We start from the raw sequence: 23,287 nt of genomic DNA on the forward strand, positions 1-23,287 counted from the left end.
ACCAATCCTATGTTTAAAGAATAAGCAGCAGCTTGTCGGAAGACAGAGCCTGCCATTTGACCTCTGTCATTGAAACACTGGAAAAACGACGAGATAAACACACAGTTTAAAGGCATCTTTATTTATAGCTCAGACTTTCCCGACTCCCCACAAATCAGCTCACGACCCACAGTTTGTGAAACACAGCTCTAGGAAAATGGCAAATTTCCATTGACGTTTACCTGTTTGTATATCTTGTTTGGAGGATATAGTAGCCAGCATCTCACTATCCACCATAATCCCCCAAGCCCCTCTTACTCATGTAAGTAACTACCTTAGTGGTACTTTTGTCTGTCGGCCGATATGAGGATGGCTACATGGCTGTGCCATAAAGCCATCTTGATTTTTGAATACTGCTGCCATCTCCATTGGTCACAACAGCATTACCTGTAAAGCAGATATCTTCCATTCTCTCATTGTATCTTCTATTTGCTCTATGGTATCTCGTTATAATATGTGAATTTCTTTTCACCTTCTCTGCATACTATCTCTGTTTGTTTTGAAAAATAAGTTACTTAAAGAATATTTTCATCTTTATTTAACTGATGAATGTGCAGTCACCCTTTGAAATATGTAACTGCAATAAGAGTACCATCTGCTAAAATAATTAGTGTACTAGTACCAAGATATATACACACCAGGAGCCATTTAGCCTTCATTATGAAAGCTTACCATTTTTTATTTAACTCTCTAGTTGGCAGTTAGCATGACTATGGACCTCGCAGTCCAAATTGACCACATCAAGAGGCACTGCAATAAAATCGAGATCTAGTATTTTTCATTTTGAAACAATCAGTATATACATGGAGTCAAATTTCTTTCCTCTATAATTATATGGAAATTAAATAAAAATGGAAAACTGGAAGCCTTATTTACATATAATCTGTGAATAATATGATCTTTCTGCTTTTTCCCTCCCTAGGTTATGGGTACACCACCCCCTTATCTGACTCGGGAAAGGGCTTCTGCATCTTCTTCGCCTTGATCGGTGTCCCTTTCACAATGTTAGTGCTCACGGCCTCCGTCCAGCGACTGATGGCTGTCTTCACATACGCTCCAATCAACTACTTCCAGTTGCAGAAGGGTTACAACCGACACTCTGTGACTAAGGTGCATTTCGTGATCATGCTGCTCCTCATGCTGGTGTTCTTTTTCCTGGTGCCGTCTGCCATATTCAGTGCCATTGAGGACAGCTGGACCTACCTTGATGCCTTCTACTTCTGCTTCATCTCGTTGTGTACCATCGGCCTTGGGGACTATGTACCGGGAGAGCAGTATGAACAGAAGCTGCGATCACTCTATAAAATCTGTGTGACTTGTGAGTATTAACCTCAATTATGATATGGTAATTGGGGACTTCTGGGAAATAGTGAATCAGAATTCTGAATTGCGGGACTCCTCTTTCTTGGTTAATATAAGTTTCATTTAAGATAAATGGTCATTTATTGTGTTTGAAGGAAAATATTTTTGCGCTCCACTTTGTATTTTGGTCTGCAGCAGGGTGTAGTAGCGGCCCTATGACGAAGCATGCCACTATCTAGTGAATGTGGGCAGTATTAACAAACCCCTAGGGCTTCCAACTCTAAGACTGATAAACACAGGAAGTGACATTACACAAACTTTGACCCGGTGACACCACAGGAAGTGAGATCACCTGCCCTTGACCGACCCAATTGATGTCACAGGCAGTGACGTCACAAGGCATTTGTCATTCAACCTGACCTTTGAACCCCATGAAATCAAAAGAAGCCACATTGCATGACCTTTGGCTTGGTGCTATAGCAGGTAGTAATGCATCTAATTTTTGGTTATTTGCATCACACACAGAGGCTGGAAAATCTCTGTTGATAAAAAAGAAGTACCCTATAAACAGACCTACTTCAAATCCTAGTGCAAATTCAGCGACATACACTGTTTTTCAAGTAGTATCTTCAGATATACAATTGGGATAATGCAGTATTGATTAAGAACCTATCAAATAGTGTATAGCAATGGAAAATACGATGGTCAAGTTAAAATCAGCCATTATCAATATTAAATAACTAATAAAATGGGAAGGTTGATGGGCCTATAATGTTCAAAACAAGTTGACTTTATCTGTTTTAGAAACTAAGAGTACCATGTAATTATATCTCAGTGTAGGAAGGTAGATAACAGTGCTGTATAATGCAGGTCAACTTCTCCCAGCAACCTTAATTTCCATGACATGGTTTTCATACTTCTACACCTGTGGAGCTGGTAATCCTTTCCAGGTTTGCTATCATATGTTTCTACTACAGAAAACATGCACATCACTGACATCGTACTTGTGTTGATCAATAATATGCTTGTTCTGCATTAGCACAACATTCCAGCAACAAACATATCTAAGAGCCCGAATGCCCAAAGGCCTGAATGCTTGCTTTACAAATGCGGATGTTACAGTCTGCATTTAAAAATGACTCCTTTAATCACAGCTCCTAAAGCAATACTGTCAACATTGTCAAAATCCATCACACGCACATACAGAGACAATGAACTATAAGTGTATTAAATCAGTTTATAGAAACGTGTTTCTTAAGGCAAAGAAGACTACAAGGTGTAGGATTCACATTTTATCCATACTGGTAGGCACTTTTTAAGAGTGCTTGGTCTGGAGAAGTGCAAACTCAGGATTCAGAACACAACACAGTGGTTAGGGTTGACTTAAATAATAATTTATTTCTACCCAAACAAACCTTTCTTACCAAGTTCAGGATAGAAAGATCGAGGAAACATAACTTTCTAACCTGAACCTTGCAGCTTGAATGCAGCTCTTAGATGGACGTTCATAGCTCAATGTGCTAGATTACGAATGTAACTTATGAACTGCACAGTAACAACAGAATCTCTGTGACAAAAGCAGTAACCCACTGAGCTAATCACAAAAAATATATTTCTTTGATATGCATGGAACACATTCTTTACAGCTCTTTGCAGCAAGCATATTAACCCTCTGTGCTACCGTAGATAAATTAAAACTGCCCCTAGACAAAACTGCATCGCCCTCTAGCAGGTACATTCATAAGTCATCAATGTTAACTTGACACTTTATTTGTTGCCTGAAAACTGCTTAATATACAAGGAACTTTGCAGTGCTTTTGAAACTGCTGCACTGTTACAAAATAGGCCCCCATTAACAAAACCTGCCTTCCAGCCTCCTGGAGAAATGCCCGCCCATCGCCTGTTGCCTGGTGCGACCATTCCGCCTTGCTGGTATTCAAAACAGAACATTTCTTGCTGGCCAGTCCATGAGCTCTGACCAACACGCACATGCCCTGGCTACACAGATGCAGTGTTCGACATAAAGCAATGGCAATTGATGTTGTATTCCCATTACCTAAATGATGGCTAGACCGTTAGAAGGGTTGAACCTAAAATGTGTGCTCTTTAACAATAATTTCTGAAGTTTTAAAGTAGGGCATTTAAAAATCTTTTGTCAACTCCAGAAACTGATAATCTTATCTTACTTTACTTGTTGCTTCTGTTAGAGGTTTGCCCAGGGCCTGCAGCTCACAGGAGTTACAACGACCGTCACCCCCACAAAAGGAGTCGGAGAGTCCAGATTCTAGTGGAGTCGATGAGGCAACTCAGTCAGTCTCACTCTCACACTACCTGTCCCGCGGGCCCGCCAGAGGTCTGACCATCCAACTCAGTCAGAGAGTAACAATTAAATGAAGCAAGTCACTCACAGCCTGGTCCGGAACTTGTGTTGATTCTAATCAGTCTTGACATCCAGCACCCATGCAGCAGGCACGACTGCAACTCGACTCCGAGGCCGCATCAGCACGGCTTTTACCACAGTGCGGGGTCTGGCCAATATTTTTTGTTAGGGCCTTCATCATTGGTAGCTCTTAGGCACAATACCAGATTGATGGCCCTGGGACCCGGTCAGCAGTCCCAAATACAGTGGTACACGTACCACACAAGCACCATGTCCTCAGCTAGGGTAGGGTGCATCTCAGCTAGGGTTGGGTGCAGCAGGTGCGCTCTTGCAATTACATGTGCTGCTAGTTGCTGCACGTGTAGTTAGTCACTGTCCAATCATTCCCAGCCATGCTGCGCCCGCTTTGTTCTCAGTTGCTCAGTTTCCTGGCCCAGGCCTGCAGCAGATACATACAATGTATCAAATCAAGGACTTCGCCAGCCGGCCCGGCTGAGGTCACAATAGCAACGGGTTACATGAGTTCTTTCCCGCACCCAGGTCCAGCTTGTAGGCCATCAGGATGGCTCTGCAGACTGCTTCAGCAGAGCAGTGTAATCAAGCGCTGCTCACACTGCAACTGATTTTATGCCATCAGAGTGCTTGCCAAGGCTGACAAACAGCCTGGGGTAGCAAGCAAGGTGGTATGGGTCATAGCGAGTGGCTTAGGGGTCGCAGTTTCGATCCCTGGTTACCCCTAATTGACATCCATGATTCTAGATAAAATAGAAATTAACCATGGCACTGGGTCATATGACAAACAGTGTGGCGGCTGGTATCAGGGCAGTGTGGCGGGTGGGGGTAGAGGGATGGGCAGAAAAAAAGAAATAAAACCACTTACATGCCTCTTGCCGCTCTCAGCATCACCAACTCAGTGCTCTCCTGCTGCACTGCACAGGCTCCCAGACTCCCCTGCAGCCAATCCTGATGCTGCTCTCATGCATGAAAGCAGCATCGGGATTGGCCTGGGTGCCCTAAATTTGTGTTCCAAAGGAGACTGGGAGCCTGTGCTTTGCTGTCTCCAACCTGGCAACGCACTTGGGTTGGAAACACCTCAGTGATGAGATGACCGGCCAAACCAACATGCGCACAGACAGCACTGCTGCCTGCTTCTCCCACTCCAGCCTGCCATCGTCTGCCCGGCCACCAAGACTTGTTCATGTTCAAAATAAAACAATAATAAACCTGTGTAAATATAGTTTTATTTTTCGAGTTTGCATCTGTTGGCAAGGGGAGACAACGCTACTCCAACGCGGAGGAGCCTCTGCTGCAACCAGAACTGTCACCGACCATGCTCACTGCTACATTTGTACTTTAGGTACTTAGGTCCATTGAAGATGGAGAGAATTTAAAATGAAACGCACAAATCCACCAGTGGATTCTGGTTTGCATGCATTTTAGGGTTGGTGCTAGTGAAGATCTTTTGATTTTACAAAAATGGTATGTGTTAGACCTGGCATCTTTGGCGTGGTTTCCCCCTATCTTTTTGCCTCTACCTCCTGTATTTTTGATGCTGTGCTGGATTACGTTTTTGCTGGTTTAGATGCTTTGGACACTCTGCCACTGCTGATCAGTGCCAGAGTGTAAGTGCTCCCTGTGTAAATTGTTATTCTGATTGAATATACATGTTTGGCATATTTGTATCACCATGAAGTCCCTAGTAAAGTGCACTGGGTGTGCCAGGGCTGGTGATGACAAATGCTACTAGTGGGCCAGCAGCACTGATTGTGCTACCCACAGGAGTAGCCCTAAAATGATGCCTCAGGCCTGACACTGCAGTGCCTGTGTGCAGTTTAGAACTGCCATGTCCCCCTGGTCAGTGTCCCCACTGACCAGGCCTAACCCTTCCCTTTTTGTGCACATCAGTCACCCCTATGGAAGGCCCAAGGTACCCCCCTGGACAGAGTGCAGTGTATGTAAAAGGTAGAGCATGTACTAGCGCAGGTGACATGCTCTGGTAGTGAATGGCAGCCATTTTCGTTTTTCACTACTGTAAGGCTATCTTGCTCCATAGATTAACATGAGGGATGCTGGCTACAGTGGTTAACAGCATTTCTTCCCATAGGAACAAGATAGGACATAAGTATCTAGTATCCCGGAACTCAGAATTTAATAACACATCTTTTAGGAAAGGTGGTTTTTAAATCCTGTGTTTGAGAACAGCACTTTTAGAAAGTTGCTGTTCTCTTGTCTGACCCTTCTGTGTGCCTGGGCCTGTTTGTGTATTGACTGTCTGGTTTGAGAGTGACAGGGGCTGGGGGATTCCCCAGGAGGCTCGATGAGTCAGCACTAGGCTGAATGTCTGCAATTGCAACTGGAGTGGTGGGAGGAGTTAGCACCTGGGCCTGAATAGGGCTGTGCCTGCCTTCCACAATGCTGGCTCCACCTCCTGCTGGGCAGCTGAGGACCCTGCCCCTCACTCTGAAAGGAAAGATGCAGCCAGCAAAACAAAGTACTCAGGAACCACCCAGAACTGGTTCAGACCGAGCTCAGGGCACACATGAACCAAGAGAACAAAGACTGTAGGGGTATAAGTATAGGACCCCTGACAACAGAAAATTAGATCATCCTGGAAATCAAGAAGGAACCTCTGCCAAGGAGAAAGCTGAAACTGAAGAAGGAAGACTGTCCTGCTGTTGCTCTGCTGGACTGACCTGTTGCTTTGCTGCCAAGGAGAGGGAAAGGACTTTGCTTTGTGCTATGTCCCCTTGCTTGAAGGAATCTCCAAGGGCCTGAGAAGAGCTGGCTCCCTGTTTTGACGTCCCAGGAACAAAAGGACTTCACCCCCAGCTTCCCTGAACTCTGCTGAGAGAGTTCTGTCCTTCCTAGAGTGCTTGATCCAGTTGTGGGGCCTCTGGAAGTTGTACCTGTGCTGGGAAGGTACAAGCTTGAGAGACTTTTGAAACAGTGGTACCTACCTCTGCAAACTAGAGACTCCCAGATCTAACAGTATGTATAATATACGTTCACATAGGAGCTTTCAGCCAGCCCTCTTCATTCATTGTTCTATTGTTGTCATTTACATTTTTCTTCGGCCTACTACAGCGTGCCACATGGGCAGTGGGGCAACCCCCTTATTTCGTTGGGCAACATCAGCGCGAGTAACAGCATTCATCTCTTTTACAAGCAGTACATCAGCACACAAAGTAATTCCAATTACTTCGATGGCAATGTGTGCTTTTTGAGACCCAAAAAGTACTTTTGGCTCCAGCAAACCCGTATTGTTTTTAGTTTTAGACGGACAAGGGTATGGACAAGGGTATGGAATCTTTTGTAAAATCCATGACAAAAAAATTTGACTAAGCCAAATGGCTGATTGCCGCTGCCAGATCTCTTGGCTTTGCAAATGCTTGTTATCTACGTTGTAGCACTTGCTGTATGCATCTGCGGTCATACGTGCCAAGTTATAAGGGCTTAAGAGTCCAGGGCCCCACCAATTATTCAAGCGGAATGCCCCTGTTTTGGGCCATGCCCTTCCACATTGGTTGGTGGCCTGATCTGCCCAAAGCTGGATGTATTGCCAGGCACATGCATTCAGAAAGAGACTAATCAGCGTACGTGCAGTTGGCTGTGAGGGGGTTTCCAGACACATAATACATTTGCGCAAGCCACCGCTTACTCATCAGACCCTTATCATCTAAGCACTGTAACAAGAAACACAGAATATTTGATTTACTTGTTGAAAGTAGCCCCTTTAATACTCAAAACAACCTTAGCTGCCCTTTGTTTTAAAATGTTGAAAGAGTCAAATGTAGTTTTCAAATTTCCAGGTTTGTTCATGTCAGTTGTATTGTTCATTAGTACAGCTCACACTTTCATAAGTCAGTGCCTCTCTCAGAAAATGCTTGACCTGAAGGTCCAGAGCTCTCATCAGGAGGCAACTGAAGCCTGCACCAAGCATTGCCCCAGACAGTGCTGCCCATGACAGTACAAACACAACTAATAACCATCACACTCCTACAAGTGTGACACTTCAGGCTATTCCAGACACCCAAATGGATCCAGACCGGCGCCGGTCGTGCCACTGCGACCTCCCTGATGCCGGTCATGATGCTCCAAGCCACCTCCAACCCACTGGTGGTGCCAGCCCTATTCTGATCCCTAAAGAGAGGGAGCCGACACCACATCGACCGACCCAGATTCCGGTGTCGACGGTGCCCACTGGTCCCATGTGGTTGCCTGAGCCTTATTTGGAGAGTCCAGGCTTGGGAGAAGAATAGGGGGGGGGAAGGGTCACTAGACCCTTTTAGAATACCAGCAGTGCAAACAAAACATGGACTGGTATGAGGATTTAGGTGAGTACAGTGGTCTTAATACCTCCCCAGACACTAGCATTATTTCTCCTCCTACCATTGCTATGGAGTAGGGTGCCTCTTATGCAGTAGTGGTGCACTCCTCGTGTTTGCATAGTGGTGCACTGGCCCAGCACAGGGGCTCCTGTGAACAGGACGATCACTCGCCACCAATGCCCTGCCTCAGTTAACCGAAATGTTGTCACTATCCACCACTCCCCAGACAGCTTGTTGGTCCAAGCATCCACTTCACATGCTGTGTTCCCTGCTGCTCCCCCGAACAGGGGCTCCAAGAGGTTGGATAGATGGGGATAAGAAACATTTTTCTTCCACAAGACTTGTGGTCCGTGAACACCACATGCTTATTGGGCTGCTATAAGAGCAAAGAATAATTTGCATCCTGCTCCTGTGTGGCTACTCTTAAGATTTTGATCAAGACTGGAAATGCACGGTGTGCGGCTCACGATTCGCACACATTCATCATTTTCTATGAAAGGTTGGCAGGAATGCCTGACTTGAGAATATCTCTCTTTTAAAGGAAACCAAAGAGCCATACAAAGTATAAAAGTTTCCTAACCGTCTCTAAAATTTTAATTTGCCTATTCTTCACAATTAAATATGCATTAAACAGGCACATTTCATCTTGAAATCATCAATGCATTTAAGCCCATGATTCTGCTTGCAGGTGGCTTCACAAATACCTCTAGCCTATGTGGCTACCTTGTCAACCGCAGCTTTGTTGTCAGTAGAGCATGTGAGAAACCAGAGTGAGATGAAGACTTAATGTGAAATAGAGAAAGCTGGGTGTGGGAGAGTAAAGGAAAGAAAAAAGGATGTGGTAGGTGAGTGTGTGTGTGAGGGCAGGGGCAGCCCCTCTGTTGGAGTGGAGGGGCGTCGCCCTGCATACCCCCACCCATTCCAAACCTTCATGAAAAATAAAATGGTCATTTATTACCATTTTCTTTTTTCATCTCTGTCCCGAGCAATGCATCAGGACGGGGGTGAAGCCGCTGCTGAGTGACAGCAGGAGGGAGGATGGTGGGCTGTCTGTGTGCATATGTTTAAAGTGCACAGGTCTCTTTGGCCAGCCGTCTTGCGACGGCCAGGCCACACGTGGACTTTAAACATCTGTAACCCAGCTGTCTTAAGACAGCTGGGTTAGAGTTGGTGCAGGCTTCCAGGACGCTGCGGCGAGCAGAGTGAGGCCTCTCCCTCCAATCAGGGTGTTGCTCTCACAGTATGAGAGCCGCGCCCTGATTGGTCAAGGGAGTTCCAGGCTCCAGCTTGCAGTTCCTTTGGAGGTCCAGAGCGGAGGTCGTCATGTTTGCCCAGTACGTGTTTTTAAATATTATTTTTTGGGCAGGGGCGCCCACCCCCCTTTCCCCATAGATGTCAGCCACTACTATGGGAGGGGTGTGACTGTTGGGGTGAATGTGAGGAGGGTGTGAGACAACTTGGGTGAGAAGGGTCTGTGGATAGATGAGGGTGTTAGCAACAGGATTATGAGAAGATGAAATTAGATACCATACCATACCATACCAGGCAATCTATAGAGCGCCCGGCTACCACTTACGGCAGTGTCCCGGTGCTAAGTGGTCAGAAAAGGGAGGGAAGGGATACACTAGGGCAATTCAAACAGCCATGTTTTCAACGCCTTCCTAAAAATAGGTTCTGATTCTGCTTTGTGCAGATGGTAAGGCATGAAAAGAGCAAAAGAAAGATGCGAGACAGATGACCTAGAAGGAAGTGGGAAAGGGGGAGAGGACGGCATCAGAGGGTGGTGAGAGGTGTGTGGAAGTTGTATGACATATGAGGGTGAGACCAGAGGTTATTTGATACAGAGGAAACTGTAGGAATGAAAATAAAGTGAAGAACAAGTTTAGAAGAGGGTAAAGGCGAATGAACGTTTAAAGAGAATGGTGTGTGATTGAATTGGGGGCATGGTTGTTTTTGTGGAAGAAAATATTAGGTAGAGGTCTATGGCATCATGAGTAGGTGATGTTGCCACTAGTAGGCGGTGCTGCCGCTATTAGGTGATGTTGTATAAATGTGACTCCAATGAAGTAGCAGTATACAGGAAAATGCCACTTTCTGTTTCTCCAGCCGCACTTGTGCTGGATTTTCTCCCACAGTGGAATGACTAATGTTCCTGTTGCCTAGTTGGGTGCCTGTTGCCGCATGGAAAGCAGTGATTGGAGCATTGTTTCGTTTGCTTTGCTACCAATCTCCACACTGATGTGTTGAGAGGAACCAGAGCTCTAAATCGAATTATGCGAAACATGCCCCAGCTGAGGGTGCTGAAAGAAACCCTTTATGTTGCTCCCCTGAGGTTGAGCTGCCCTTACTGGCTGTATGACAAGTACCTCTACCCACACACTTTGTTATTTACCACAATAACCAATCATTTGGGGATGGCAGCAACCGTAAGGGAAGCCAGTCACGAAGAGAGCACCGCTTTGAACTAGCGGTATGTAAAATTTGCATAATTTGCTTTCTCGTAAATATGCGAAGTTTCAAGTTAAATTGCTCGCAACTGCGCAAAAGGCAAGTCTGTTATTGCACGAAAGGTGTCCTTGCACTAATTTTCGACGCAAGGATGCATTTTGTTCTAAAAAATTAGTGCGCTAAAGTAATGCAAAGGGCTGCTCTCGTCGTGGGGCTTCTGTGTATGTGCTGTAATTTTTACAGAAAATTGCATGTTCGCTGTAAGGTTTTGCCGCAAATAGCACATAATTACACAGAGTGGTGTAATGGATTAATTTGCGGAATTTCACATAACAAGCATAACACAAAATACCCAACATTATGCTGGCATAATTTCAATTTCACCCAGTCCTACATTGTGGTTCGGGTGCCGACATAGTAGTGGGACTGGCATGGCATAACAGCAGCATGAGTTAAACCAATGAGTACATGGCTTGGTGACAGAGGAAAGCTTGTGCTACAGGTGCACAGGTTCTGAATGGAAAGGAACCTTGCAATGCTTCTGCTTGACCTTTTCCTGTTTTTTGAGGAGGGAAAGCTTACACTGCCTATGTTATACCAGTTCTTTGTGCATAACAGAATCTTGTACTGTTTCACCTTGTACCTAATTGTTTCACTGCTTCTTCCCTGTTATACCTGCTAATCACACGAAACACAGGGGGTCTAACAGCCAAATTGAGAGGCTACACTGTCGATACTGAGTCAACAAGACTCAGTATCGACAGTGTAGCCTCTCAATTTGGCTGTTAGACCCCCTGTGTTTCATGTGTTATACATTCAGTTGGTGCTGGGGATAAAATCAGGTGTGGGTCTTTAAAATATATATCCCTTGGACCCTATTTTAAATGGTTTTGTTTAATCCATACCTGCTAATCAACCAGCTCACAAGAAAGCTTCAGACCGTACAGAATGCAGCAGCCAGACTAGTTCTCAATGTCGCTCGCCGATCCCATTCCACACCTTAGGGAACTCCACTAGCTCCCGATACACAAGCGCGCACACTTCAAACTCCTCACCCACACCTGCAGAGCACTCCATAGCACACACCCTGCTATCTCTCTGAAGAGCCATGTTCATTTCCACCAAACTTCCAGACCTCTCCGCTCTGCCGAACTCTGACTATTGCGTGCTTACGCATACACACAAGCAGAGGGGGGAGGGGGGGGGGTAGTGCCTCGCAATACCTAGCTACTAAAGCCTTGAACGCCTCCCACAATACATGAGAGCTTCCTCCTCTCTTCTTGTCTTCAGCAAGAAGCTGAAGGCCTGACTCTTTGTGTAAGTCTTACGAGGCTGGCCTCATACTTTGGCTTCAAGCGCCCAGATACCCTCTCAGGTGATTAGCTAGCTATACAAATACTGATAGCAAAACATACCTATCTTGCATGTCACAGGAGGTTAGTAAAATGATTTTTCACTATATGAATATAGGACAAATTACATTTTAAGTACCTGTCTCATGCATAGTACAAATGAAATAATGTACTTCCATAAATTATGTGAAAAAGGCGTGTATTTGGTTTTCTAGTGCAAACGAGCAGTAACAAAATTCAAAACATACTACACCACCTTTCAAAATTTAAAAATATAGCTTCCTATGTCAAGCATAACTCTTTCCTGCAATCCAGTTTTTTAGTTGTTTTTTTTAGGCAGTAACACTTAGCATGTTGGGATTTTCAGTCCCTACTTCGAATTCTTTAAAAATGAGCTCCAGAAGGCAACATGCACGTGCCCAGAAAGCCAAGACTGGCTTAAGGCAGAAGCATATCTCCCATTGTTGCAGCAGGTACATAGCACCGGAGCCTAGAGGCCTGAGGGGCCCACTGAGTCATATTGTTGTTGTATTTCACAGTTCAAACAGGCCAATTTCCTTCCATCCTCTAAGGCCTAGAGGACCCTGTTACCCTACCGGCGGAATGTGTCACACACGAAAATAGACCATTTGGCAACTATATAAAACGTTTTAAAAAAATCTACTTTCCGTTTGATTTTTGGCCTTTATTCTTGGATGGAATCAAATGCTAATCAATAAAGTGGTGAAAGGTAAGTTACGATTATGATTACGTGTCGGGATTTGGCTCACCTTTGTAGCACTCGTCATGTTTGGAAGACACTCAAGACCTGGCTCTTCGACTGATCGGAGCTGCCTAGCCCCCCCCGCACCTTGAGACCCTCATGGGTGAATAGCGCCTTTTAAAATCCCCTCATTGATTGATTGATTGAGTGGAGAAGTGCAGAAACTGTTTCTACTTGCTTGGGTCACTTGACATGTGGGGAAGGTGGCCACACATTACAGCATAATGACTGTGTGAGGATGGGATTGAGGAGGTAATCTTACTTTTGGCTCTCTTCACCGTCAGATTTCAAGTCAAAGAAGAGACTGATTTAGCAAAACCATAAGCCCTTCGATTAAATTGTTTATTGGCACGGTGTCTTGGCTGTCGATGAGTCTACTTCCAAAAAAGACAAGTCTGTTTGAAAACATGAAAGGTTGGCTGTGCAAGACAGGAAAAGGAAGCCAAGTGGGCAGGGAAGTCCTCAGAATGGCTTGCTCTAGTGTTCAGGCTGGCCGTGCAGTGAGAGCTACTTCCCAAGTATTAGGATTTAGCCCTTCTTCTACCTTAAAAGGGAATTCCATCAATCAATGTCAAAAGTCAAGGGCTGCAACCACAGCTTTAGTCTTGAACTGAAATGGAGTGCTAAATCTTTCACAGTAAATCAAACCAACAACACATTCTGCTTTTATTAATAGAATTGGACCACCAAAAGTCCTGGAAAACAGATATGACAAGCAATTAGTGTGAAGTGACTAGAGTAGGGACGGGGCGTTTTTCTTGGTTGGCAATATCCCAAGTAAGGAGGGTCCCAAAGGTGCAGAAGGACTTGCACCTAATGCAGTTTGGTTGTCTTAATATATTGCAAGATGTATTCCCCAATTCCAGCGTGAAGGTGACCGCTGCAAATTACTAATCTCTCTCCACCCAGAAGGCCTGGATGTGTTTTATTTCAGATGCTAAAAAGGTCAATGTATAGGTGGACTCGGTGTTGAGTATCTATCTTGTCACTTCAAGGTTTAGCTCTCTTTTGTATGACCCATTTTTGACTCCTTTTAGGTGAGTATTAATAGGGGAGATTTTGAAATCCAGTGCCAAGCCCAAAGATGGCATACTCATCTATGTGAATTGAGTTTTCACCTGATAGTTGAAATGCAAAACTGCAGCGGTGGCGGTATGACTCAACCACACCCTCATCTGGAAAAGATGCAGGAAAAAGAGCCCTCAAATGAGGGAAAATCATGGTCATGAGAAGGTATTGACAGGTCTTGCTAGATACACAAGGCGTTCAGAGGGACCTTCGATGATTCCCATCCATGCCTTGTTAAAACTTCTTCAGCAAAGCTTGAGGAAGTAGGACCCAGGAAAAGAGTTCTGATAAACGTTTTTGGTACTTTATATAGAACTAGGAGGAATAGTAGAATTACCTCTAGATTTGTCTGATTTTTGGGTCTCTTTAGGAGGCTAGTCAGAGCTAAACATTTCTTGTCATCATTACCGTGCACACAGCAGAGTGCCATCTGAAACCTCCTCGTTGTTGGGGGGGCCTTCAACTTTGCCGGTAGTGCATGGCAACCTTAATGACCTGACCATTTTCAGAGGAGAGAGGACCCATTCTTCTTCCTGTCCATCACTTCTCCAAAACAGGAGCATCTCTGCAGGCTGTACGTTTTTCCTTAGTTCGTTCCCAATAAATTTCAGGTTATGAAGTGTCTAGGACTAGATGAGAAGCAGAAATTGAGTTGGGACAGTACAATGTTAATTCAAACTTATATATAAAGAGGTATAGAAGTCACGTTTTGGTGTAGATAGGAGCTTGGATTCTGATGTACACTTGAAGACCTACATTCATACCAGAGGGAAAGACCTTGAACTGATAATGTTGTGTACCCACCATATTAGTATTTTGGATCGCCAACGGACTCCAGATTGGCATGTGCAAATGGCTGTCTTTTCTTTCATTGGATCTGCTGTGGCCCTTCGGCCTTGGGCTATGTTGGTTGTTAAAGGCTGTCTCCCTTGTTTTTAGGCCCATGCCTCATGACCTCTAACAGCTGCTATGGCCCTCAGCAGCTAGGTGTAAGGCTACAGCAAATTACCCAGCGTACATAGGGAATACTGACTTGGTACCAGATAACTGTGGCATCCTTCTGGATAATTGTAACTCCTCTGATTCAATTAGAAAGGTAAATGACTCTGGCAATAAATGGCGCTGGCTGCTTCCTTCTTGCCTGTAGTTTGTGGAAGGGATCTGCTCTTGTTTTCCTTTAAGACTAAATTCACATGGGGCTGTTGCTAACCGTGCTGTTTGATTGATTGAAATGGGGCCAGTTGAATGCATCAAGTCTCCACTCCTCCCCAATTTGTTCCCATATCCAAACTTCTCAAAGTTAGGTTGTTTCTGGTAATGTTACCCATAAAACGTTCATTTCATGAAATAAAAATGAAAAAGCACTTAATAGAACATTTGAATGTTGAGAGCTCCATTGAAGACTTTGGAACAGCAGTGGCCTACATAAACTGGCAAAGGCTGCTGCACTCATTTCAGGATCCTGATTCACAGCCTCTACCTTTCTCTTTCCCCTGCCTCTTGAAAATATATACATTCAGCAAAGGCAAGATAAAGGCAGAGTCCGTGCAGGAGGACACACGTAGCCTTTCCCCTTCCCTCCTCCTGTAGCTCCGTGTCACTAGGACTTCAGAAGGAGAGCAGGGTAAATGCTGATCAGCTCCTTGGTCTCCATGGCCGACATTCAAAAAGCAGTTCGGCCAAGCCAGGGAGAACCAGGGGCTGACTCCATGCCCCTTTACCAGCTCTTGCTGTGAATGTTCAACAGCTAACAGTCATGGCACTGTGGGAGGCTGTTAACTGCAGAACATTCACAGCAAGAGCTGTGAACAGAGGCTTCGGAGAGGTGGGGATTTCAACCCTTCTCGGGCTCCGAGAGGCCTTTGTTTTTCTAGTTGGAACATTCTGCCCTTGTATTCTAATAGCTTTATAGCCCACCGTAGCATCACTAGAATGCAGAATACTCCACATGATCAATCTATTGATACACCCCTGGTTTCACGTATCCTTGCCTTCCATACTGCTTACTTCATTCTTAATATCTCTATTGTGATTGCTCACTTAGTAGAATCCCGGCAACCTTTTGAGTTAACTCCTCATCTGGCACTCTCTGTTGACTTTATCTGCTAATTCTAAGTAACTCTGTTTTTATCACTCCCAGGCAAAATGTATGTGGTAATCTCTAAATAATTCTCTGATACCTTGACGGCATTACTCAAGTAAAGCCTTCCTTGTAATCTGGAGAACTTTCCAGTGTGTTTTTTTTACCACCTCTGAGTGGGCTTTACTTGCTAATACCGAACATTCCACTAACTGTAGCCTATCCTCAATCTCTTATGAGTTGTTTGGGTGCTCACATCAGGGGCGTAACTCATGCCCTTGCAGCCGTGGCATGTGCGGGTGGCACCCTTTCTGAGGATCCCCAACTATGCAAGGGGCCCTCATTCTGGCCAAGGCCAATGAATATCAGTGAGACATGGGAAACCCAGGGCCCCTCATCGTATTCCGTGTGTGGGGGGAAGGCCATCATTTTGTGCTAACCCACTGTGCACACTACTCCCCTCAAGCTCATCTATGTGACTGTCAATCTTAGCCCAGCGGAAAATTTGCAATAGACCCAAGCATATTACTTGCCCTCACACAACACCCAACTCTTCCTGTGTTTTAGAGAAGAAACCAAGCCACAAACACTACTCTATATTTGCACACGGTCACCCAGAGCCAAATTTCAATTTTTTAGCATCACACCTCCAGAGCACTTTGTGAACCGAGGGTGGCTGAGCAGGCGTGGGGTATCCGCTTCGAGGCGCCGCCTTCTTTAGTTGCGTAATACACTGCAGACTGGCGTTGGTGACAGGGCTGGAGATGTTAAGCGGCTTTTCTCAAGCATCAGAAGGAAGAGTTTAATGGCATCTCTTTAGTCTTCACATGCTTCCCCTAACAACTCATTATTGGGGTTCAGGCAAAATGACAAGGCTGACCTCAAAGTCTCCAGCTCACAGGGGACAGCAGAAACTATGAAAATATGATCATCCAATGTGGGCACTTTACAAGCTGCTTTGAGGTTTCCCAGTTCCACGAGAGTAGATCAGGCAGTTCAGGTCATATTTTTTTGTTGTATTATGAGTCTTGTAGTCCTATTTATTCATTATAAATTCAGGACGACGTATTCATGGAGGGAAATGAAAAAATCTGGAGTGATCACCTAATCACCCAAAGATGGGGAAACCTTGAGATCTCTGGATTAAGGCATGCACTTTTCCTTGTCAGATTCCTGTTGTGTCTGCCTTCCTGCTGGCAATGTGACCTGGAAATGGACTGAGGATAATGCGCCATAACCTCTCCAGAAACATCCTCGCTACGGGACACCTACAGGAATGACGGGAAACTTTGTGACTTATGATTTCTGATCCATGTTATTGCACCAATGAGCTTTGGAGCTTTAAAATACTAATCTCCAGCAAACGTTTGTGCAGTTACTTGAGGTTAGATGCCCCCATCAGGGACGGCCTTAGGCATGTGCAAGCTGTGCACCTGTACAGGGCCACAAACCCCAGGGGCCACCACGAATATATATCCTTAATATAATAATACTCTGAGGATAGATGCATATTTGCGTGGCGGCCCCTGGCAGGGATTTGCCGGCCTCCGGCTCTGTTCACTTCCAAACACCCTGACCCCGACCCCCCCCCCCCCCCCCCCCCGCCCCCTCTTCACTGGCCTCCGCGCTCCGCCCCACCTGGACCCCCTCTTCTGGGGCCCTCTACCTGCGCTCCCTGCCCAGGGCCGCCATGAGCCTAGAGCCGCCCCTGCCCCCACCCTCTAAAGTGGGTTTTAAACAACCACGCACACCTCTGTTGCATGATTTGAAAAACTATCCAAGCTGGGTTTCTCTTTAAGAAGTCAAAACAGTCTGGTAGATGTAGTCTTTTTTGGTTTTTAACTGCAGGTAGTTATCCAAAAGACCACTGCTTAGTCCCCTGATATGTTCTTAAGTGAGAAACTTTTTTTAAGGAGTCCTTGATGGGCGTGGGTTGCTTTAAAACTGTTTCCTATTTGGAAATAAAAATGCATGGACAGGGAGGGAACTTATGTTCCTTGCAGGCCATAATACTTGCATTTGCAGTCGATTTCAGGAGGGAGGACAGGTGCAGTGTGACCAACAAATACCTAGGTTGTCTCGCAAAATGCATCCCCGTTCGCAAGCTAGTGAGTGTGCAATTTGCCTAGCCCTGGTGTGTGAACAGGGAATGTACTTCAGGTTCTTGGGATCAGAGTCATTCAAGTTTGCAGCTTGTAGGTTCCTTGTGGCTGAACAGATAATACTGCTCGTGTTTATTGACACAGTTTGTGACTGAAAAAGGGCTTTTTACAATGTACAGAGCCCGTTTTAGGGCTCGGGCCTACGTCTCCACGAAGTGGGGGCGGAGCTTCCGAGCTCTTATGTGTTCGAAAAAAAAGAATTCTGAAAGGGGTCCTGGCTGGCACATTCTTTAGTGCGCGCCGCGTTTTTTATGGAATCTGCCTAGTGATTCGTCTTCGCTGTGCTGTCTATTTAGTAGCCTTGACGTAATAGGCTATATTTACTTTGTGTCCGTCATTTCTTTCAGTTGCATGGCATATTGTCTGTGGTTACGCGCACGGCAGACTTATTAATCTTAATTAGGAGCTGTCAGAGTGCCCGTGTAATGCAATACAGATGGTGGGAGCGCGTTCTCCCTTGCATTGGATGTATCATGCGCGCGTGTAAGATGTACCTTTCGCGCACGGCAGTCCATTCATTTTAATTAGGAGCTGTCAGAGTGCCGCGTTCACGGCGGAGATAATTGAAAGCAGTTTCCTGTAGCTTCAAGGGCAGTCACAGTACTTTTTAAGATACCTCACATAAATGGAGCAGGCAAGCAGGAAAACCATTCAGAATGGTATTAGCACTGTCCAGGCCCACTTTTGAAATGTGCTCCATTTGTTCTATTTTAAGATTGGCGTTATTTCAAGATGCAAGTCTCGGCCGCCATTCTGCGCTCACGCTGCCACTCTGTTGCCACACTGGCCGCGTGCTCTTCTACTTGGACCCCCTCTCACAGTCTGGCCTCTTTTCTTGCCCTCGTTCTTCCCTGTCGCCGCTCACCCATCTCTTCGCTCTTCAGAAACGTAGCGCTTCGGATAGCATGGCTCCCTTCAAGAGCAGAGCGCAGAGCAGTAGAGTCGTATCGGTCCGTGACATTACGCACCTCCTGCCTAAACGGGACGCACGGCGGGCGCTCGTGGAAGATTTTTTTTCAAATTGGCACGTTCACCAAAGCCACGTATATATTTAGAACAGTACACACATTGGAAGATGTCGGTAGAAACCGAAAATAATAATTAAGCAGATGTCACGGAGACGTGATAATTTAAGCAATCACCGGACCGGAGTCCCGTTGACTGGCAGCAAAGCTCGGAGGCGATCAGACAGTAAGAGTCGCACCGGTGTGGAAGGGAAGAGAAACGGAAAAATCTCCCCCCCGGTCTGTGTTCCGTTGTTGACACCCCTGGGGAGAAGCGCCCTCACGGCCTCTGTGGGAGGCGCTCTGGGACACTTGTATATATTATTAGAACGAAATCCAGGAAGAAGCGGTGGTGGGCGCGGGGCTTTTGCGTGACGTCACGCAGCGGCAGGAAGAGCGAGCTTTGCGCGCCTAAATCAAACCGAGCTTCAGTCCGCAGAGGAACCAGCAGCAAGCTGATAGTGACAGCGGCAGTCCGAGCTATGGCCACTCCTCCCAAAGAAGCTGCAGGGACACCGTGGAGCCCAAGAGATCTCCGTGGAGGGCAATATTGGTGAGAAGGATCGGTGCATGTGTTTAGGGGGTTATGAAGCGCAATATTACCACCCATCTGTTAGGGCTAGGTTCTGACGGGTTTCCACTGGCCACAATATGTGCAGATATTTATGCAACAGTGTAATTTGTATTTGTCACTTTCATCTCTAAGATCCCACCCAGACTTTATTTCCCTGACGACTGAATGCACACCACTCTTGTTGTATTTTTAATGAATGGGTGCTATGACAGTGATGCCGACTGAACTTGAACTATCCATGTAAACGTAGTGCAGTGAGTATCAATTTGGGATTTTTCGCTACCGCTTCTAAATCACCCGAGGATGAAATTGATACTTTTCGCACCAGAGCTTCGTACAGGTTCCAAAGTCTCTACAGAGCACAGTGTAATACAATTTTGACTCGGGTGGTGCACTGCTACTAAAGACAACAGTCCTAAGTGCCATACAGTTTCACGCATTATTATTAGTAATAATGGTTTCGTAGCCTTGCGATCGTTGTACTTTTAGGCGCTTTACAACTAAATATCCGTTTTAACAGGTTATCGAGAGAGTTTTTCACCTATATTGGTGTTATATTGTATTGTATTTGTAATAATCCCGCACCTGTCGCAGTCCCTGGCAGCTGGTCTGTCACGCCTCGTTTCATTATTGCATTATTCATGGGAGGAGGGGAGGCTTTGGTAACTTTAATACATCCGTTGTAGTTCAAAATCTAAGCCTGTAACCGCCCTGCTCCTGGACAGAGGGGCAGTGTTTCATGGAGCCGCGTCTCCCTGGTCACGGCTCCTTGGAGCTGTCTCGCACCCTCTAGAGTAGTGAGTAGTGAGTGGAGTAGTGAGTGGAGTAGTGAGTGGAGTAGTGAGTGGAGTAGTGAGTGGAGTGGTGAGTGGAGTGGTGAGTGGAGTGGTGAGTGGAGTGGTGAGTGGAGTGGTGAGTGGAGTGGTGAGTGGAGTGGTGAGTGGAGTGGTGAGTGGAGTGGTGAGTGGAGTGGTGAGTGGAGTGGTGAGTGGAGTGGTGAGTGGAGTGGTGAGTGGAGTGGTGAGTGGAGTGGTGAGTGGAGTGGTGAGTGGAGTGGTGAGTGGAGTGGTGAGTGGAGTGGTGAGTGGAGTGGTGAGTGGAGTGGTGAGTGGAGTGGTGAGTGGAGTGGTGAGTAGAGTGGTGAGTAGAGTGGTGAGTAGAGTGGTGAGTAGAGTGGTGAGTAGAGTGGTGAGTAGAGTGGTGAGTAGAGTGGTGAGTAGAGTGGTGAGTAGAGTGGTGAGTAGAGTGGTGAGTAGAGTGGTGAGTAGAGTGGTGAGTAGAGTGGTGAGTAGAGTGGTGAGTAGAGTGGTGAGTAGAGTGGTGAGTAGAGTGGTGAGTAGAGTGGTGAGTAGAGTGGTGAGTAGAGTGGTGAGTAGAGTGGTGAGTAGAGTGGTGAGTAGAGTGGTGAGTAGAGTGGTGAGTAGAGTGGTGAGTAGAGTGGTGAGTAGAGTGGTGAGTAGAGAGCAGAGTAGAGTGGTGAGTAGAGAGCAGAGTAGAGTGGTGAGTAGAGAGCAGAGTAGAGTGGTGAGTAGAGAGCAGAGTAGTGAGTAGAGAGCAGAGTAGAGTAGTGAGTAGAGAGCAGAGTAGAGTGGTGAGTAGAGTGGTGAGTAGAGTGGTGAGTAGAGAGCAGAGTAGAGTGGTGAGTAGAGTGGTGAGTAGAGTGGTGAGTAGAGTGGTGAGTAGAGAGCAGAGTAGAGAGCAGAGTAGAGTGGTGAGTAGAGAGCAGAGTAGAGTAGTGAGTAGAGAGCAGAGTAGAGAGCAGAGTAGTGAGTAGAGAGCAGAGTAGTGAGTAGAGAGCAGAGTAGTGAGTAGAGAGCAGAGTAGAGTAGTGAGTAGAGAGCAGAGTAGAGTAGTGAGTAGAGAGCAGAGTAGAGTGGTGAGTAGAGAGCAGAGTAGAGTGGTGAGTAGAGTGGTGAGTAGAGTGGTGAGTAGAGAGCAGAGTAGAGTGGTGAGTAGAGAGCAGAGTAGTGAGTAGAGAGCAGAGTAGTGAGTAGAGAGCAGAGTAGAGTGGTGAGTAGAGAGCAGAGTAGAGTAGTGAGTAGAGAGCAGAGTAGAGAGCAGAGTAGTGAGTAGAGAGCAGAGTAGTGAGTAGAGAGCAGAGTAGAGTAGTGAGTAGAGAGCAGAGTAGAGTAGTGAGTAGAGAGCAGAGTAGAGTAGTGAGTAGAGAGCAGAGTAGAGTGGTGAGTAGAGTGGTGAGTAGAGTGGTGAGTAGAGTGGTGAGTAGAGAGCAGAGTAGAGAGCAGAGTAGAGTGGTGAGTAGAGAGCAGAGTAGAGTAGTGAGTAGAGAGCAGAGTAGTGAGTAGAGAGCAGAGTAGTGAGTAGAGAGCAGAGTAGAGTAGTGAGTAGAGAGCAGAGTAGAGTAGTGAGTAGAGAGCAGAGTAGTGAGTAGAGAGCAGAGTAGTGAGTAGAGAGCAGAGTAGAGTAGTGAGTAGAGAGCAGAGTAGAGTAGTGAGTAGAGAGCAGAGTAGAGTGGTGAGTAGAGAGCAGAGTAGAGTGGTGAGTAGAGTGGTGAGTAGAGTGGTGAGTAGAGTGGTGAGTAGAGTGGTGAGTAGAGTGGTGAGTAGAGAGCAGAGTAGAGAGCAGAGTAGAGTGGTGAGTAGAGAGCAGAGTAGAGTAGTGAGTAGAGAGCAGAGTAGAGAGCAGAGTAGTGAGTAGAGAGCAGAGTAGTGAGTAGAGAGCAGAGTAGTGAGTAGAGAGCAGAGTAGAGTAGTGAGTAGAGAGCAGAGTAGAGTAGTGAGTAGAGAGCAGAGTAGAGTGGTGAGTAGAGAGCAGAGTAGAGTGGTGAGTAGAGTGGTGAGTAGAGTGGTGAGTAGAGTGGTGAGTAGAGTGGTGAGTAGAGAGCAGAGTAGAGTAGTGAGTAGAGAGCAGAGTAGAGTAGTGAGTAGAGAGTAGTGGGTAGTGTAGTGAGTATAGTGAGTAGACTAGTGAGTGCAGAGTAGTGAGTATAGTGAGTAGACTAGTGAGTGCAGAGTAGTGAGTATAGTGAGTAGACTAGTGAGTGCAGAGTAGTGAGTAGAGTAGAGTAGTGAGTAGGACATCACAGGCAGCAGCTGTGCAAGCTTCTTACACTCACAAGGAGACCACAGGCAGCTGAGTTGCAAGCTTCTCACACTCACAAGAAGGACATCACAAACAGCAGCGGTGCAAGCTTCTCACACTCACAAGAAGGACATCACAAACAGCAGCGGTGCAAGCTTCTCACACTCACAAGAAGGACATCACAAACAGCAGCGGTGCAAGCTTCTCACACTCACAAGAAGGACATCACAAACAGCAGCGGTGCAAGCTTCTCACACTCACAAGAACGACATCACAGGCAGCAGCAGTGCAAGCTTCTTACATTCACAAGGAGACCACAGGCAGCAGCGGTGCAAGCTTCTCACACTCACAAGAAGGACATCACAGGCAGCAGCTGTGCAAGCTTCTTACACTCACAAGGAGACCACAGGCAGCTGAGGTGCAAGCTTCTCCCACTCACAAGAAGGATGTCACAAGCAGCAGCGGTGCAAGCTTCTCACACTCACAAGAACGACATCACAGGCAGCAGCAGTGCAAGCTTCTTACACTCACAAGGAGACCACAGGCAGCAGCGGTGCAAGCTTCTCACACTCACAAGAAGGACATCACAGGCAGCAGCTGTGCAAGCTTCTTACACTCACAAGGAGACCACAGGCAGCTGAGGTGCAAGCTTCTCCCACTCACAAGGAGATCACTGGCAGTACACACCACATGAACACACTCCATAACACATAACAACAATACATTGGCATTTACAATGCCATTAGCT

At 46.2% G+C, this 23,287-nt stretch overlaps 1 protein-coding gene across 1 annotated transcript in view; it reads left to right on the plus strand.

Moving 5' to 3' along the window:
- Positions 1 to 23,287, plus strand: part of KCNK6 (potassium two pore domain channel subfamily K member 6) — a 210,145-nt gene that overhangs the window by 152,148 nt on the left and 34,710 nt on the right. The window contains exon 2 of the mRNA XM_078660631.1: positions 962 to 1,357. Within this exon, the coding sequence (XP_078516757.1) occupies positions 962 to 1,357 (396 nt within the window). The remainder of the gene's footprint in view (positions 1 to 961; positions 1,358 to 23,287) is intronic.

Source organism: Lissotriton helveticus, chromosome 9 (genome assembly GCF_964261635.1).
Source record: "Lissotriton helveticus chromosome 9, aLisHel1.1, whole genome shotgun sequence".
NCBI classification, from domain to species: Eukaryota; Metazoa; Chordata; class Amphibia; order Caudata; family Salamandridae; genus Lissotriton; species Lissotriton helveticus.